Source organism: Hetaerina americana, unplaced genomic scaffold (assembly GCF_022747635.1).
Source record: "Hetaerina americana unplaced genomic scaffold, ioHetAmer1.1.p SCAF_22, whole genome shotgun sequence".
NCBI classification, from domain to species: domain Eukaryota; kingdom Metazoa; phylum Arthropoda; class Insecta; order Odonata; family Calopterygidae; genus Hetaerina; species Hetaerina americana.
The window spans coordinates 5,146,913-5,163,501 of NW_027286786.1; the positions used below are offsets into that span (position 1 = coordinate 5,146,913).

The 16,589-nt window shown below is 42.6% G+C and overlaps 1 protein-coding gene across 1 annotated transcript in view; it reads right to left on the reverse strand.

Moving 5' to 3' along the window:
- Window positions 1–16,589, reverse strand: part of LOC139689334 (high-affinity choline transporter 1-like) — a 47,196-nt gene that overhangs the window by 8,979 nt on the left and 21,628 nt on the right. The window contains exon 2 of the mRNA XM_071586417.1: window positions 1,369–1,558. Coding sequence (XP_071442518.1) covers window positions 1,369–1,540 — 172 coding nt within the window. The 5' untranslated portion in view covers window positions 1,541–1,558. The remainder of the gene's footprint in view (window positions 1–1,368; window positions 1,559–16,589) is intronic.

A 16,589-nucleotide genomic window follows, 5' to 3' on the forward strand; every position in this document is an offset into this window, starting at 1 on the left:
AGGTTACATTAATTAAAGTGCGGCGCCTCTTAAACCCTTCGCATGAAGACGCCAGCCCGTCTAGTGCGCTCTCCCGTGTCTGTTGCTCGAAAATCTTGTTGTGAGGGATGCCATTCAAGGCGGACATCTCTAGTTGATCATTGACTCGCATAGAGTCGAGTGTGTGCGAGGAAAGAGCGTCTCCGCAATGTCCCTCTAACCTTTCGGAGCTGGCGCGAGCAATGTGTTTTTGGACATCCGTACTCTTCATCATTTGTAGTTCCCGGATGCATAGATGTACTCCGCATGCACCAAATGTAATATATCTTCAATGACATTTATTTTTGCATAACTATAAAGTGGTATTTTAAAATTAAGTAGTCATTTAATCGAGTGATCCATCGTCATGGGAGTAATGCGAGATGTGTATGCAGATTGACAGCAAGAAAATGAAAGCACTGAACATTTTGAAAAGTGGGAAACATAAGCTAGACATTGCAATGGAAGGAAATAAAGAAGATCAGATGGAGAAAATTGTGCATTTTGGCAGTGTTTTCCAGAAAAAAATGGGCAGAGTTGTCGGGATACTGAGATAATTGTGTTAGCGGAAGGAACGTTTATGTTTACAAATATAAAGTGAAGAGGATCGATGACGGGTACACAAAGTTAGATGTGAAATGCGCGTAATTTAATGCCTCATGTAATAGTGTTTAGCTCCTTAAGGATCAGAAACCTGGTCCTTACGGCAATAGAATGATCACGTATTGGAGACCATTATATATGTGCGTGGCGGAGAAGGGAGAGGGCAGAGAGGAGGGAGGAGAAACAGTGAACTGCGGCGGGTGAAAGGAGGAAGCTCCCGGGGGACATTCGAGGGCGTAGGGAGAGGAACTATTGGAAGTTGGCGATTGGGACATTGGCAAGGCCGCGGAAAGGGGGTGAAGAAAGGAAGAGAGTAGACAGCGTGAAGGAAGGGAGAAGTTACGAAGAAAGTTAGAAAGGAATAATGTAACGGTAAACCAATGCAGTTCTTAGGAGGCACTTGGAATATGATAGTAGTATGGGAGCGTCCATAAACTACCTTTAATGCATAGAATACCTTGAATCAAAGTCACCTCCACTTGTGATATATTTAGTCTCGAATAGCAATGATATTGTAATTACGTACTTATATAATATTGTAAACCTGCAGGAAATGTGGCGTAAAAAGTAGATGGGATGCACCCATTAGTTCCTCTGCTTATAAATTAGTCAGTGGCCGGAGGAAGTGCTTTTCAAATAAATGTTTGGGATTCGCCCGGTCCAGTGTTGCGGCTCTCGGAGATGCTCTGTCCATCGAATGGGCTCGCGGGTGTTGTGACCGCACCAGGGGTGTGTCGAGGGCCTCACCGAGGAGCGAGATGACGGCGACGGGGAAGGGCAGGGCCCTGCCGGCGAGCAGGGCCCCTTGCAGGTCGGCTCCAGACGCGCGGTCCATCTCCCGCTTGCTGCCCGCCCAGATGCCGATGGCCATCACCGACAGGTAGAACACCACGAGGCCCGATACACCCAGCACCAACATGGCGCCAAAGAGGAGCACCTGGAAGGGGAGCAGGGCCAGTGAGTAATTGAGGAAGAAAGCACGGCACACGAATGCATAATACGTACATCGCCACCTTCTTAAAGAATCGACGGCGGGAGATGGCGAGTGCGGGGTGACGCAGGGGAAGGCAGAAATTGACCATGAGTGGTGCGATTACATATTCCTTAAAATTCCAAAGAAACTGCGGGAGATGCCGCAACAGTAACTTTTAACGGAGTCATCCGCTAAAATTAAGCGGATGACTCCGTTAAAATTAAGGATTAAAAGTCAAGCCCCAAAATTTCAGAGTGTAACAGGACGCCTCGGTAGCTTAAGTGGCTAAAGCACTCGACCGGATATTGAGGGATCTGGGTTCGAGTCCCAGTCAAGGCGAATGATTTTTACACTCTGAAATTGTTGCATTGAAATTCCTTAAAATGTTAAAACTCTTTGTAATTTTAATTTTGTGTTCCCAGAAGAAAATCACTGGTCCCAAGCGGCGAGTCGATCAGATTGAATGGACGGAAAAGAAAATAATAGCAAGCCATGGAAGGGGAAGAGAGGGATTCGTCAGCTGAAATCCAGAGAGGACAAGAGAAGTAGAGGGATGGAGAGGCGAGTGGTGGCGTGGGGGTGGGGGTGGGAAGAGCGTTGCGATTTGGCGTTTGTTTTGAATGGACGATGAAAACATCCACGCTGGAGTTCGTCACCGAGCCATAAAACCATTGCCACCATTGCCCCGTCGAGCTCGTTTTATGGCTAAGAATGCTGGCAAATGACAAGAACGAAAAAAATAATGAAGAAGGTAGAAATGAATTCTGCACAAATTTCGTATTGAATTGAATGCTAGGATTCAAATATATTATAAACGAAAACGAGCGGTAAATTACCCCATAAAAACGAAACAATCGTTGAGATGAAAAAGCAGGAAGAGTTTGAGCGGAGGAGGAGGACAGACGATGAGAGATGTCTTGCGAGAAAGGGTAAAGAGAAAGACGCAGATTGACTTGTAGATGAGGAATTGAATGAAGAAGTATTTGGATGAGTGTACCAATGGTCTGGCCGCGACTTGAAAGAAGGAGGAGGGGGCAACTAATTGGAATGGCCAATAACGCCAGCATAGAAGGAAGCATGAACGGGGTAGAACTACGGAGGAAGGGCGAGAAGTATGTAATGAGACGTCAGCGCAGGGAAGTGTAAAGGAATGATGAGATTGGGAGACAACAGGAAAACTTTTCAGATTCACCACGAACCAATATTTTGATGGATAACCCTTGATGAAGAAACAGTGCCCACTTCGTCGGCATGTGAGCTGTTGTGTGCACAACTGTAGGCGGAGTACTTCTGAGAACTCAGGGCTGAAGAAGGAGTGAGTCTGGGCAATGAAGATCCGACGTGCCATGACCTTCATTCATTGTAGTCGTGAAAAAACTTAATTACACCGAGAAACATGAAATTTACCACGCGAAGAGGAATGTAGAAAGCACTGTCTCAGGTTTGTATAGGAATTCAGAGGATGAAATCTATCTCTCTATCTATTATATATCTGAAAGTAAATTAGAGGGGATCAATACTTTTCCAACTTAACAAGGAAAAGTGTCAATGCATATGAATCCTTCGACTTCCAGGTTTTGCGGCCCGCCACAAGGGCACGTAATTGAGGTCCTTGTCTGACCCGTGTTTGTCGGATGTGGTCGATTCTCCCTTAAATTACCCTAAACCCTATTTCCAGGCACTCTTCCAGAGATTTACATTAATCACACGCGCTTTGTAATACTGTCGATTTCGTCAGTCGGCCATCCTCAAAGTGCTCTCCTCCTTGTGCAACCCGAGTCCTCCAGCCAAGGAATGCCCCCCACGTACCACGTGCCACGGACCACTACGAGAGGAGAACCATTCGCCACTCTGGCTGGACCGGTGCTCCACTCAACAATTTGTAAGAACCGATTTGAAAACGAATTTTTCTCTTTAGTTTAGCCGCCAATAAAATATTTATTTAGTTAACCCCGACATTCATATTTATTTATATTCAGTAATACTGGTTACACTTGTCTAGAATAATTGAAAACCGTTAAGTTGACACTTCAAGGTGCATTCTAAAAACAATTGAATAATTTCCTTTAATGTTTTGAATGCATCAATTTAAAAACCAGAGATTATGCATGTATGCTAAGAATCTTGGGAATCTTTGGGAAAATTATATTGAAAGAAAATATTAATTTTAATTGGAGGTATTTTTTAATAAACTATTTGCTTTTACATCATTGAATCATTGATTTGTCAGAATTCTCATAGCAGTCCCAAATATCCCATAGAACTATCGGTAATTATTAACGAGAACAATCGACGATGCAAACTAGCGAGAGGAATTAACTGACAACTTATACAACAAGATATAAACTAATCTTGCTGCTCATTATGTTGGAATAAAAAAATTGACGAATAGAATGTAAAACAGAAAAAACATGGGATTTTTTTCGATCGTGAATGGATATATTCGCATGTGCTCGTGGTAGGAAGAGAGAGACGGATGCCGGAGGAAATTCCAGCAATGCGGGAAAGGTCGGTGCATTGCATATTTGGACGCAAAAGGACGTCGAAGACTTTGATCCATATAAGGGAGAATGTTGAGTAAGCGAGGAAGAGGGAGGGAAAAGAAGTATATTCGTAGGAATAAAGTAAGAAAGTATTATTAGTATTATTAAGTAGCCAAACGATTAGGGTAAGTTTATGTAGGGATACAGTACACGCCACGGTACATTAACTTGTCCCTCCTGCCAAAACACAACATTACATCCTACTCTACATCAGGTCCCTCTTCATCTCTGAGTACTTTCTGCCTCCCTTCCTCCAATACAATATCCCTATCCTGTTCCTTCCCTTTCCTCTTTTGCCCAACATTCTCCCCTCTATTACAGTCTTCAACATCCCACTGCCGGTCAACACCCCCTTCATCCACTTTTCCTGCCTCCATAGGATTGCTCCCAACAAACCCCTCTCTTCGCCCACCATACCAAGTACTTCCTCATTTGTTTTCTTCTCTGTCCATTTCACCTTCTCCATTCTTCTCCACACCCACATTTCAAAAGCCTCCAGTCTACGCCTATCCTCCTGCTTCAATGACCACGTTTCCGCGCCGTACATAGCTACGCTCCATATCAAAGTTTTTACGAGTCTTTTCTTAATATTCTTACTCAACGTCCCTGTCATCAACTCCCTCCTCCTTGTGAAAGCCTCTTTGCCTAGAGCAATTCTTCTCCTTACGTCCCTCTACTTTGACCGTGTTGGTCCAAAACACTTCCGCGGTACGTTAACTTTATAAAATCCTATTTTAATCGTTAACTTCAGCTGCGTTTCTCGAAAACGTCATAACTTGTTTTTATTTAATTTAATTCTAATTGCGAACCTAACGCACTGCATTAAAAATGCGTCACAAATACTTGCGACCCAATGGCTGGCATTTTCCATGTACACCTACGCCTCATTACCTTCTTTTCATTCGCCTACCGTCGCATTTTAATCAATGTTTCCTTGTAGAAACACACGCGATTATCTCCTCTAACTGATCGCACCCCATATCGACTTCTTCCTCCTTACGATGATTGCTTGGTGGCACGCTTACCTGAACAATGATCAAGTTCGTCGGATCTGCTTTGTGCTTCTAAGAGTAATATTCTATCAATTGCTTGTTTCATGTTGACTACGCTTCCTCCTGCCTTTTTGTTAAATATTACTGTAACCCCTGTTTGATCTCGACCCCTCCGCTGTTAATTACTCAAAACTGTTATTCCACGGATTCCCCGTTATCCTTCCATTTCACTTCGCTTCGACCTAAAATATCTATATTTCCCCTTCCTATCTCTCGCTTCAATTTTTCTGTCCTCAACATCGTCCTAACATTCCAAGTTCATAGTTTGACTAATTGCATTTCGTGTGATGTTGACTCGCTTTGCAAGGTTTTTGAGAGAATCAACCCCGCGGAAGTCTTGCCCCCTCCCGTTGCCGGCCACAACACACGGCCGTTTCCCGTTGCGTTCCCCAATGGTGTTTTTAACGCGACATCATCGCTCAATGGCCATCCCACCGCGGGCTTTGCAGCCGCCTCACCGAGGAGCAGACGCCGCGTGGAAGGCCTTTCCTCTTTCGCTCCTAACCTTCGACCCATCTAACATGGGTGACCACGCAAGGAGCAATTAATTATCGTTGCTCCCGCCAGCACAGCTCTTGGGGGCCTGAGAACGTACAAGCCCGTCATTTCATAATCTTAGACTCCGGAAAAAATTAGATGATGTTAATTAGCATTGGAGTGTACAGTAATTTAGTTCCGTGCAAGAATGTGCTCAGAAGTGTAGCATTGCTTAGTTCCTGGTTTAATCAATAACCTCTCTTTTATATTTGCGGAGGAATCGGAAATTGCACAACCCAGCAGTTTGCGCTATATCTGTCTCTTCACTATTAAACACAAATGCCTCCCAGTTTTCACCCGACAGTGTTTATTTTAGCCGGAAGACTCATGTTTGTAATAATATAATCCACAATTCCATCCGACTACGTAGATCTCCTGTGAATTAGCGTCAATTCCTTTATCTGCACCCGAGTCACAGAGAATAGGCAGCGAATAATTGAGAGACGATGGAAGCTGCTACGCCATCTCTTGGTATCGCTCACAGAAGGCTAAATGTTCCGAGAAAAAAGAAGGGCGCCCAATTATCGAAAGTGAAGCCAAACAGGAAGAAGAGATATGAAGAGCACTGGGTCTGTTTTACAAACAAAAAACTCTCTTCTCACCTAGACCTCTGATGTTTATCTGTGACAAAAGATGGAAAAGTAAATGCAGTCCTCATTGACGCCCTGCATGATATAAACGAAGGCACGCGGCTGGAAAAGTCTCTGCAAGTTATAAAAAGTTTCCGCAACAAATTAAAACAAGCATCGTTACATTCCACTTCTCTCCCTTCTCGCCCTTACACCCTTTGTAATTTCAGTGCCCTCGCGAGTTGGGGGAGGGACGGCCAGGGCCGCCGCTAAGTAATGCCAAGGAATGCCGCTTCCCCAACCTTGCACACGTGTGTTCGGATGCATCTTAAAAGGCACTCCGCCCGTTCGTGACCTCGATACCCGGGTCGAGGTTGAGGAAACGTTTTCTTGGACTCCGAGAGCGTTTCAATTCATTCGGAATCCATTTCACGCGCTGATGGCCGACACGACCATCAGTTTTTTCAGTCGGAGTCCGGCCGTCCTCTATTGAAGACTCAATTCAGTGCTGATTGAAAGCTACTACGACTGCGCTCATTTCCGTTCAAAAGGAAATGTCGATGGCTGTGCTAATTCCATAAACTTTTCATTTTCTAAACTCATGGCGAGCGATTAAAATGCTCCGAGGCAAGCAGAACTGTAATAATTATGAACAAATCGGGAAATAAGTGCAGTGGTGGGAGGATCGCCCGTAAACAGTTCAGCGTCCGGTCGACTAGCAGGTGCGTGTCATTCGCTTCGTGGGAAGGGAACCGGTCCAAATGATTTGCCACCACAAAGAGGCCTTCCGGGAGCGAGAGAGGCGGCGCGCTGCCCTCTACCCGTTCGAGGGCCGCTCGAGGGAGTGGGAGCGGCTTCCTAAGGGCGCATTGGATTGATAGGTGGAATGCTGTGGGGGAGGCGTGCTTTTCCCGCTTCCGCTCCACATCATATCATTTAATTGAGATCATAGAATACCATGTCCTCGAGGATCGCAACGGCGAAGATGGAAATGATACTCGACGAAGGCACATGAACACGAAAAACCGTGATCATCGGCAAACCTAACGGATTTTACGAATTCCCCGCCCACTTTCATTCCTACCTCCAATTCTTCCCTAAATGCCTCTTTAATCATTGCCTCCACATATGCGTCGAACACTAGCGGCGATAATGGGCAACCCTGCCTTACACCTCTTCCTAACACTGCCCATCCGGACTCCCCGTTCCCCACTCTCACCTGAGCAGTCTGAGACATGTACAGGTGGCGGATTAGCCTCCTTTCCCTCCAATATATTCCTAATTTCTGAAATACAGACAATATTATTACCCAATTTAATCAATCAAATGCCTTTTCAAAATCTGCAATAAAAACACATGCATGTTGATTTTACTCGATATTCCTCTCGATTAAAGGATCTCATTACTGCAATGGCATCGCCCGTACCTCTCCCCACCCTTAACCCAAAGTGATCATCTCCTAAGTAATCATCCGCTCTGCTCTCCATCCTTTACTCATGATCCTGAGAACAATCTTAGCTGCGTGCGAAATCGATCGTATTATCCTCTAGTCCTCACATATGCCTTACTGACTTTCCATTTTTTCTACCAGGAACTAACACCAATCTGACGAAATCTTACGGCCAAACTCTTCCCTCATAAAAATATTATGTATTAGTCCATAAAATATCTTCCTCCCTTTTTCTTCAAACCCTTAAATTGTTCCGCAAGTCTCTCTCGCAATTTAGAATACCTGGACCTGAGCTATCGCCATGTGTCGTATTCTCTTTCTCTGTCTAAGCTTGCTGATGAATGTATTTACCATATAGTTTCTCTATATCCTAACCTTTGACCTATCTTGAATGGATAGCCCTCCCAGGAGCAAATTTTATCGTTCCCACCGGCTCAGCTCTAGGGCTCATCGGAACGCATCAAACCCTTCCACTGCACCCAAAGGTCAATGGGAAGGGTCAACATGCCATCTATTTATTGAAATCAGAGAACAGATGCATCAAGTGTTGATTGCAAATCATAATTATTGAATGGAAATGTCCACCTCCACTGATTGCAAAACATCTTCTTTTTATAATTTACCGCGTGCACTTTCGTTTGGTTAGTTCCAACTCGTCAAAAGCCGGGGCACGGGGTCGAGCAATGTCTCGAGAGGCACGGGCGCCTCCGCGAAGGACTGTACAAGGGCTGCACCTCGTCCTGGGTTCACTGAACCGTGGTACATACGGTCTCTTATCTTACCCTGAGCAGAAAACAGGCCGCGCGATAATTACGTTTAAGTCATGTAATGAAAAAGTTAAAGAGAGGTGTTATTTTGCTCTAGTTAGACCTCATTTGGAATATGCCGCAAGTATTTGGGATCCGTGGGAGAAAATTTGGCAAAAAGAATTAGATAAAGTCCAGAGAAAATCCGCTAGATTCGTTAAAAATTGTTATGATAAAAGCACAAGTGTGACAGGTCTCTTAGGGGATTTAGGCTGGGAACCACTTGAAGTGCGGAGAGAACAAGCGAGGCTTAGACTTTTAGAAAAGTTCAGAACAAACGAGTTTAAATATGACACTGAAGGAATTATAATGGCCCCACACTACTTAGGTAGATCAGACCACAAAGATAAACTAAGGGAGATAGATTCCAAGACAGATAGGTACAAATACTCATTCTTTCCCCGAACAATCAGTAATCATAATAGCAAGAAACCGAAGTCACTTTAGAAATATTAAAAACGTTGAATTTACAAGTCGGAACAAAATTAAACACTATAGAGATGTTAGGTATACTTTCAGGTGCATGTGTATGTTAGTTGGTAGTTTGAGTGTTTGCATGTGTGTGGGGTGTAAGTGTTCATGCATGAATGTATGCCATGTTTTTTTTTATATATGATTTTGTCGTTATTGCATGCGGTTTTTTTTTCTTTTTCTTTTCTAAATTATGGGTGGTGTCCTAGCACCCCCCGCCACACGCCCTTGCGGCGGCTTGCGGGGTATTGAGTAGATGTAGATGTAGAAGTCGTTCGCGGTGTCCGCCGCCCACGGTCTCTTCGTGTGCTCGCGTTGCCGGTTCCGGCCCTCAGGCCACACTTTTCATCCCAACGTTCGACTAATTTCGAAATACGGTGTAATGTTTTACTTTTTGTTTCCATTGTATTGAAGCTTTATTATTATCGGATTCAGCATTATTTTACTGTTTCATCTGTTGAATGATAAACTTTGACGTCAAACCGTTTTATTTTTATTCTTGTTTCATTGTTCATTAAAATCCTTGTTTTGATATAAATTGTTGCGTTTTATTTTACTTCTCGCATTTTCCAAGGAGGTAGGAACCATCAGGGACGGCAACATTACACGCAGTTTTGGCATGATTGTCGTGGATCAGGAATTTCCTCGCAAGGTGAAGGCGGGCAATTTGTCGCGAGGACTTGAGAAAATACCAGTGCAGCTCTGGGGGGGGGGGAGCGCAGAGTGTTGAAAGGTGGTTCAAATGCGAAGAAATGCTCTCGTTTTAGTTGCCACTTTGCCACAAAAATTGCCTTCCGAGGGAATCCTAGAATGGAGATGAAATGCAGTGAGATACAGTATGAACGTGGAATGAAATTAAAAAATATCGAAAAAAATACAAAACATGAAGCTTAACTTTACCACCCAAAATATGGGAAAATAGAAGGAAAACTTAAATCAATGATTGCAAAACATCAGGAAAACATTAGCAAAAATAAATCTCAATAAAGTTGAAAAAATCATACGTGAGGCGGAATTGAGCCTTGACAGCGGGAGCCGAAAAATGCCACCACCGCGTCCTGCGCTTACTTATTTGTAAAATACGTATGATCTCTCCTTCACATTCACCCTTTTTTGCATATTTAAACGTGGCTAAGTGTATATAATAAGGTATTGGCCGTCGATACATAAAATGGGTGTATTCTTGTGTTTGGGGAACTTGAGGGAGTCAAGGAAATCGGTTGTCTATGGCCCTCGCTTGAGAGAGGCACAGATGTCCAGCGGGCGGACGCGGCTGGACGAGGGCCGGCTGCGACGCCAACCGTGTCTTCCCGGGGGCGCCCCGACGCTAGGCGCCAGGCCTACTTACTTCGCTCACAACGAAATCTCACGGCCGAGTCTCCGGGGCGATTTTCAGACCTCCAGACGCGTTTATATTCCATTGACCCCTGGCAATCGTTCCTCCACTTTGGAATCTCTAAGCAATGCCTTTACGTTCAGATAATGTTCAACAAAATTAAATGCTCAATTACATCCTCAATTTATCGTTCATTATTAAAATAAGTGATTTGCTTCTATCATTTGCTACAATCCCACCAGTGTTAATTCTCCGCAGTTTATCGGCACGAATGTCTTGCATATTATAATTAATGGATCTGTGTATTGATACGCGTATTTTACAATGTATTTGAATGTAGTTGATTACAATTTGTGTACAATGTGCACTTCTTTCAACGGTTTATATGTACGAAATTTTGTGTTTGGACCGTTTAAACGGCTATGGTCCTAATCAATAAATTACGCCCTTGGGAAGGCTAATGTTAAAAGTACTCGAGATATGGGACTGTTATTTTTGATACGCTGAGAAATCGATTTGCACTGTATATCACAAAATCCAGCGAATGTAGTCCTGCCTCTGTACTTGATGATAAATACTTGCTTGACCTCTTTCTACCGGCAGAGAACTCTGCACCAAAATTCAAGCCCTCGGGTTTGTGAGATCTTTCGATTGTTATGCGATTGAAAAGCTTCGATGTCGAGGGGACTTCAATGATGACGGGGCAGATACCACGTGAGTCGGTTTCACATTCAATATGCAATGGGAGCAGTGGGATGGGCGGATGAAGCCATTTTGCAGAGCAGTCACTCTTCAAGCCAGCAAAGAAAGCAGCGAACACTTCCGCCATCGATTATTCCATCAAATTAGGAATGTCGATGCTTCAATGCTCAACACCTGACGTTCTTTCTTCGATGGATTTCAGTAAAATGATGTCAATACTGATTTAAAGCCGCCCAAGCAATTCGCTTTTCATTTAAGTGTTGTCCAGTGTCCTTATATAGTTCGATTTTTTTGCTCTTATTTTGAGTAGACTTAGGGAGAATATCATTTAATATCATCACGAGCGGCAAGCACAGTTGGAATTTTTCTTTCGATGTATATTCTACATTTACATATTACCCCGCAAGCTGCCGCAAGGGCGTGTGGCGGGAGGTGTTAGGCCACCTCACGTAAAAGAGAACAAATCCACATGTAGCAAATTCAATCTTGCAATTTGTCAATCTGCACCCACAAAGCAAAATTCATATTCATGCAAAAACCTTTACGACTCACACACATGCAGATTCATCTACTATTCATTAGAATACACATCCGCCTACGAATATACCTTAATGTCTACGCAACGTTTAATCTTGTCCTCACCTATAAATTCAGTATTTTTAATTTTTCTAGGGTGACTTCGGTTTCTAACTATTATGATTTCTGATTGTTCGGGGGAAGAATGAGTATTTGTATGTTGAGTCCATCTCCCTTATCTTATCTTTGTGGTCTGATCTACCTAAGTAGTGTGGGGCCATAATAATTCCTTTAGTGTCGACGCTAAACTCATTTGTTCTGAACCTTTCTAAAAATCTAAGTCACGCTTTTTCTCTTCGCATCTCAAGAGGCTCCCAGCCTGATTCCCCCTAAAGGCCTGTCACACTCGTCTTCTTATTGCAACAGTAAATTTAATACTTTTACTTCAAGATAGTCCGTTGAGGAGAAATATCACTGCAAGTTTTACTGGAAACTTACTCTTTCCGTCTGAGAATTATGCTTTTTGACTCGCTTCGTCCTCCGGAGTGTAAACATACGTATCGAGAGATTCCCTGGGTGCAGTGGGCAATGAGTCCGCCGACGAGCGTATCTCGCTGCGCTGCTCGTGATTCCGCCTTTGATTTTGCTATTTCGTTGTCATCTTATTCGTTCAGTGGAAGTTACAGATGATGTCTCCCGTACACTAGTAATCCATATCCTAATGGTTTTAGCATCAGGAACCCTGTCATTACGAGTCAAACCAAACCGCCTACGAAAAGCCCTCTGCGTCGCCACCACGCTATCATTGTTTTTAAAGAACGTTTCTACGACAAAGCCACGATTCTCAACAGACCATTGCATGGTGACAATTTAAAATGGTGTACAGACTAATGTAGTTCTTAAGCAGAACTACGACAGTATGCGTTTTCTATGGTGGCTCACTTTTATAATGCACTTAAATAATTTCTAAATGGAGCTCGAAGCAAGTTTTCTTTCAGTAACTGACGCAACATGTCAAAAATACCCAAAGTTTTAATTAATGATGTCAAAGGGAAATATAACTAATGCGTTAATTTGACCAAGTGCGTAAATATCCCACTTAACTTCGAGGCATGGGAGAATTACTCCCAAATTGATTGGCGAAGTATGCAATGTCAAAAACACCTGGGACACTTTCAGTTTACGTCAAATGAAAATCATTAAAATTATATTGCAATAATGCATTCAAAATGTGCCCACTCTCCTATTAGTATTTACTGGACGCAACTACCCGTAGTCTTAAGTCAGAGAGCCTTCGAAAAGACCCGCCTCCATTTTAGCAAACCACTCTGCATCGGCGAATGTGTTCCGCCATTTGCCGCGCTCACCATAAGGGCGCGCGCGTTGTGACAGCTTGAGGCTTCCTGGCGGCAGAAAGTGTAACTACAGTGGTTGGCAAGTCAGTCCAGTAGCTGATTTCAAAGCGAAACAAAGGGTTCATCCCCTGTAAATCTTCTCTCCTGGAGGAACGTTAAAAAGCTTCCTTCTCCAGAAATCTCTAAATGGAAGTCCGTAACTTTGCCAGATAACGTTTTCGGCCGACTGGAAGCCTGGACTCAAAGGGTATGGAAGATGAGGAGTTCTCGTGGGAAGTGCTTCGCCAGCCAATTTAATCTTTCGTTACTACTTGTTTAATTATTACGTCACCCGAATCCATATTGTACAGACGAGTTTCATAGTGAGCACGTAAGAGTTTGTATCGTTTGAATATTTCTCTTCTAAGAAATATTTTGATCAACAAATTTGTTGAAGATGTAACTGCAGCAATCTGCCAGGACGGTTGCATTGATAGGAAGATGAATTCCTAAAAAAATACCGCAGGGGGATAAGTATCAAAATAGTTATTTTCGTAACTTTCATATTTAATCTTTACCCAACATTTGAATTCATTCACAGCTTTAGCCATTCAGCTAAAAGTTAACGATGGTAATCATGAAAAGCTATGTGAAGAAAAGGAAAACTTATAGATGAAAAACTAGTTCATTGGAACGGCACCAAGCTCATCCCATCAGCTGTTGTAATCTAGAACCGAGGAAGAGCTACCAAATTTTAATCCTCTATAAATATTTAGGTACTGAATTAACCCACTCACACTAATATTATATTCCATCATTTTACTGTCGAAGAAAATCAGGGAATCGGTTATTGGTTCATCTTTAAGTAACACTGAGATATTTGTTGAAGTTTAACCAGCACAAATCATGGTGAGATGACCTGAATAGACAGTAACGTTTGATTTTAAAAACCTAAGTGCATTCTGATTTTTACTCTGACATGGTAGTTTGAAAATACTGCAGCGTTTGAAAGATATGTGAGAGAGATAATGATGGCTCAGTTGACAATTTCAAATTGCCTTTATCAAAAACTGATCAACGAGGATTAAAGGCAAAATGGTAGATGCATGTTTTACGATTGAATTTGGGAACTGCAGCTTTTTTTCGCAGAAAATGGCTCTGCATTCTATTGATAATACATAAATATATTAGTTAATTAAAGGTCACTACCCTTAATTAGTTACTTAAAGGTCACTGCCGTCAAGCCATACATCTATGTATTTATATATGCCCTATAAGCCACTGCAAGGGTGTGTGGCAGAGGGTGAATACGAACCAGACTAATTTTGACCCAAATATGACCCTACCGCGGTCGGACAATCTTATTCTGATCCCTTATCCTTCGTGGAAAAAAATGACATTTCAATCTATCCATACTACACTTAATCTCTCTGATTTAATTGACGTGATCTCTCTACCACCGTAGTACGGTAAGGGTGATAATACATTTTAAACACCATTACTAAAGAGACATCCTTCAAATTATTGCAAGAGACTTAGTCTGTAATTAAACATTCGCTCCGTGAGTGATTCCCAGGCTTCATCCTCTAATAACTTTGATATACAACTCAGTGTATCCATGACAACGTTTTACGAATCTAGCTCGTCTAGGCTGCACGCGATCCAATTCGTGAGGATCCCATATACATGCAGCATATTCTAAATGAGGCCTAACCAGCGAAAGATAACATTTCTCGTTGACATTTTGACCTCATTCACCCAATACTCTTCTAATAAATCCTAATATTTTGTTAGCCTGTCCACATATTCCCCGTATATGTTTCACCCAGGACAGAGTCCGTGACGTCTGAGTACAGAGGTATTTAATCAAGTCTACACTTTCTATTTCGGTGATCCTAATGCAGTAGGCGCTCGGGTGGGAATTACTCTTTTTTTAAAATTCATCACTACGCACTTATTTTAGTTATATTCTAATCACGAAGGGTCGCTCCAGCGTTAAGTGTCATTGAGGTCAGCTGATAAAACTGCTGTGTCCTGAGGATCAAGGATTTTGCTGACGATGCGGTGATTTTTGGGGACATCCGAAGTCGCTATGACAGAGTAACGTTAAATAAGAAAGGGGAAGAAAACTCCAATGGCCGTAAAAATTAGTTGCCAATCTCTCGTCAGACCAATTTTTGTGTTGGTTTAACGGGAATCACGTCAGGGACCAACCACAACCTCTCGACCAGAATACCCTCTGTGGTGGTTTACGGGAAATTAATCCGCGTCAGGGACCAACACACAGCCACACGCACACTATCCTGACTGGAATCCTTCACGAGGCTGTGAGACCCTGTTCAAGAATTTCAGATGGAGATGGAATCCTTCACGAGGCTAAGAAAAAATGAGCTCTACGGCCTCTCAATTAAATAAGAAAGGGAAAGAAAACTCCAATGGCCGTAAAAATTAGTTGCCAATCTCTCGTCAGACCAATTGTTGTAAGAAATAATGAGCTCTACGGCCTCTCAATTAAAGAAGAAAGGGGAAGGAAAAAAACAATCATTTAACAAATGAAACTATGTTACCAACTTTTTAAATTATTTTTCAATTGCATGGATATTTTAAACTCAAATTATAAGTAGCCAAGGCAGTTAATGGTGAATGCCAATCAAACGGTGGTATGTCAACATAATTTAATCTATCCCTTGATTTCACTAATCTATCCCTATTCCGCGATTTTTACGGAAAATATTTGCCACAGAACCAATTGGCTTATAACCTGGAACAACAAAATACTATCATTGAATTACTGCAACAGATGAATGAGGTTAGATTACATTTTATTTGCATGGACCTATAGTGATTGCCTTTGTCTCTACCTCAAACTAAGACGGAATTTGATTGAGGCCTATTAAGCACCTTGACCGAAACCAACCTATATCAATGTTACACAGAATAATGTCAATCAATGTTACCCCACCGCCACACGCCCTTGCGGCGGCTTGCGGGGGTATTATGTAGATGAATAACAATTTACTTATAATGAATGCACAAAGCTTATCATTTTCCCAAAAAAAGACGTCAAGCTTGGAGCACGGGTTGCCTGGAAGGACAGCAATTTTTAAAGTTGAAGTACCTACTTCATCTTATCTGCTGCAATCTCGCTCGTTTCCACCGTACGTATTACGATCGTTACTTGCATGCAACAATTAGCAATGCACGTCAACTACTTAGTACTCGGAACATAAGTTATGATTACTGTTTACATGTAACTGAACTTCTACAATCGGAAAAAAAGAGGCTGCATATGAGCACAACACCGAAACACTGTACCATTTTGACGGGTAACGTAGGGATTCCTTCAGGAATCAAAGAAAAACATTTGAGAACAAACATCCACAAGTGCATGATTGCTTCCATGTAATAATACTCCTAATATGCGGACATTGGTCTCACTGGTCCATATCGTGCTCCAAAATTTAGTAAACAATTGACAAATCCCTGTCGAAATACGAAGATTTACCTCGGAGAAAACTATGAGTACTTCCCCTCTCTGGGCCGACGAGATTCTACCGCCAGGTTGTCCCGGAAGTTGCTTCGCGAGTTGCCAACTTGGGCTGACAGTTTATTTTGTCTCAGGGAACGAAAAATCCCTCGATTACACACAGGTTTGGGAACAGTGTGATAAATTCGCACA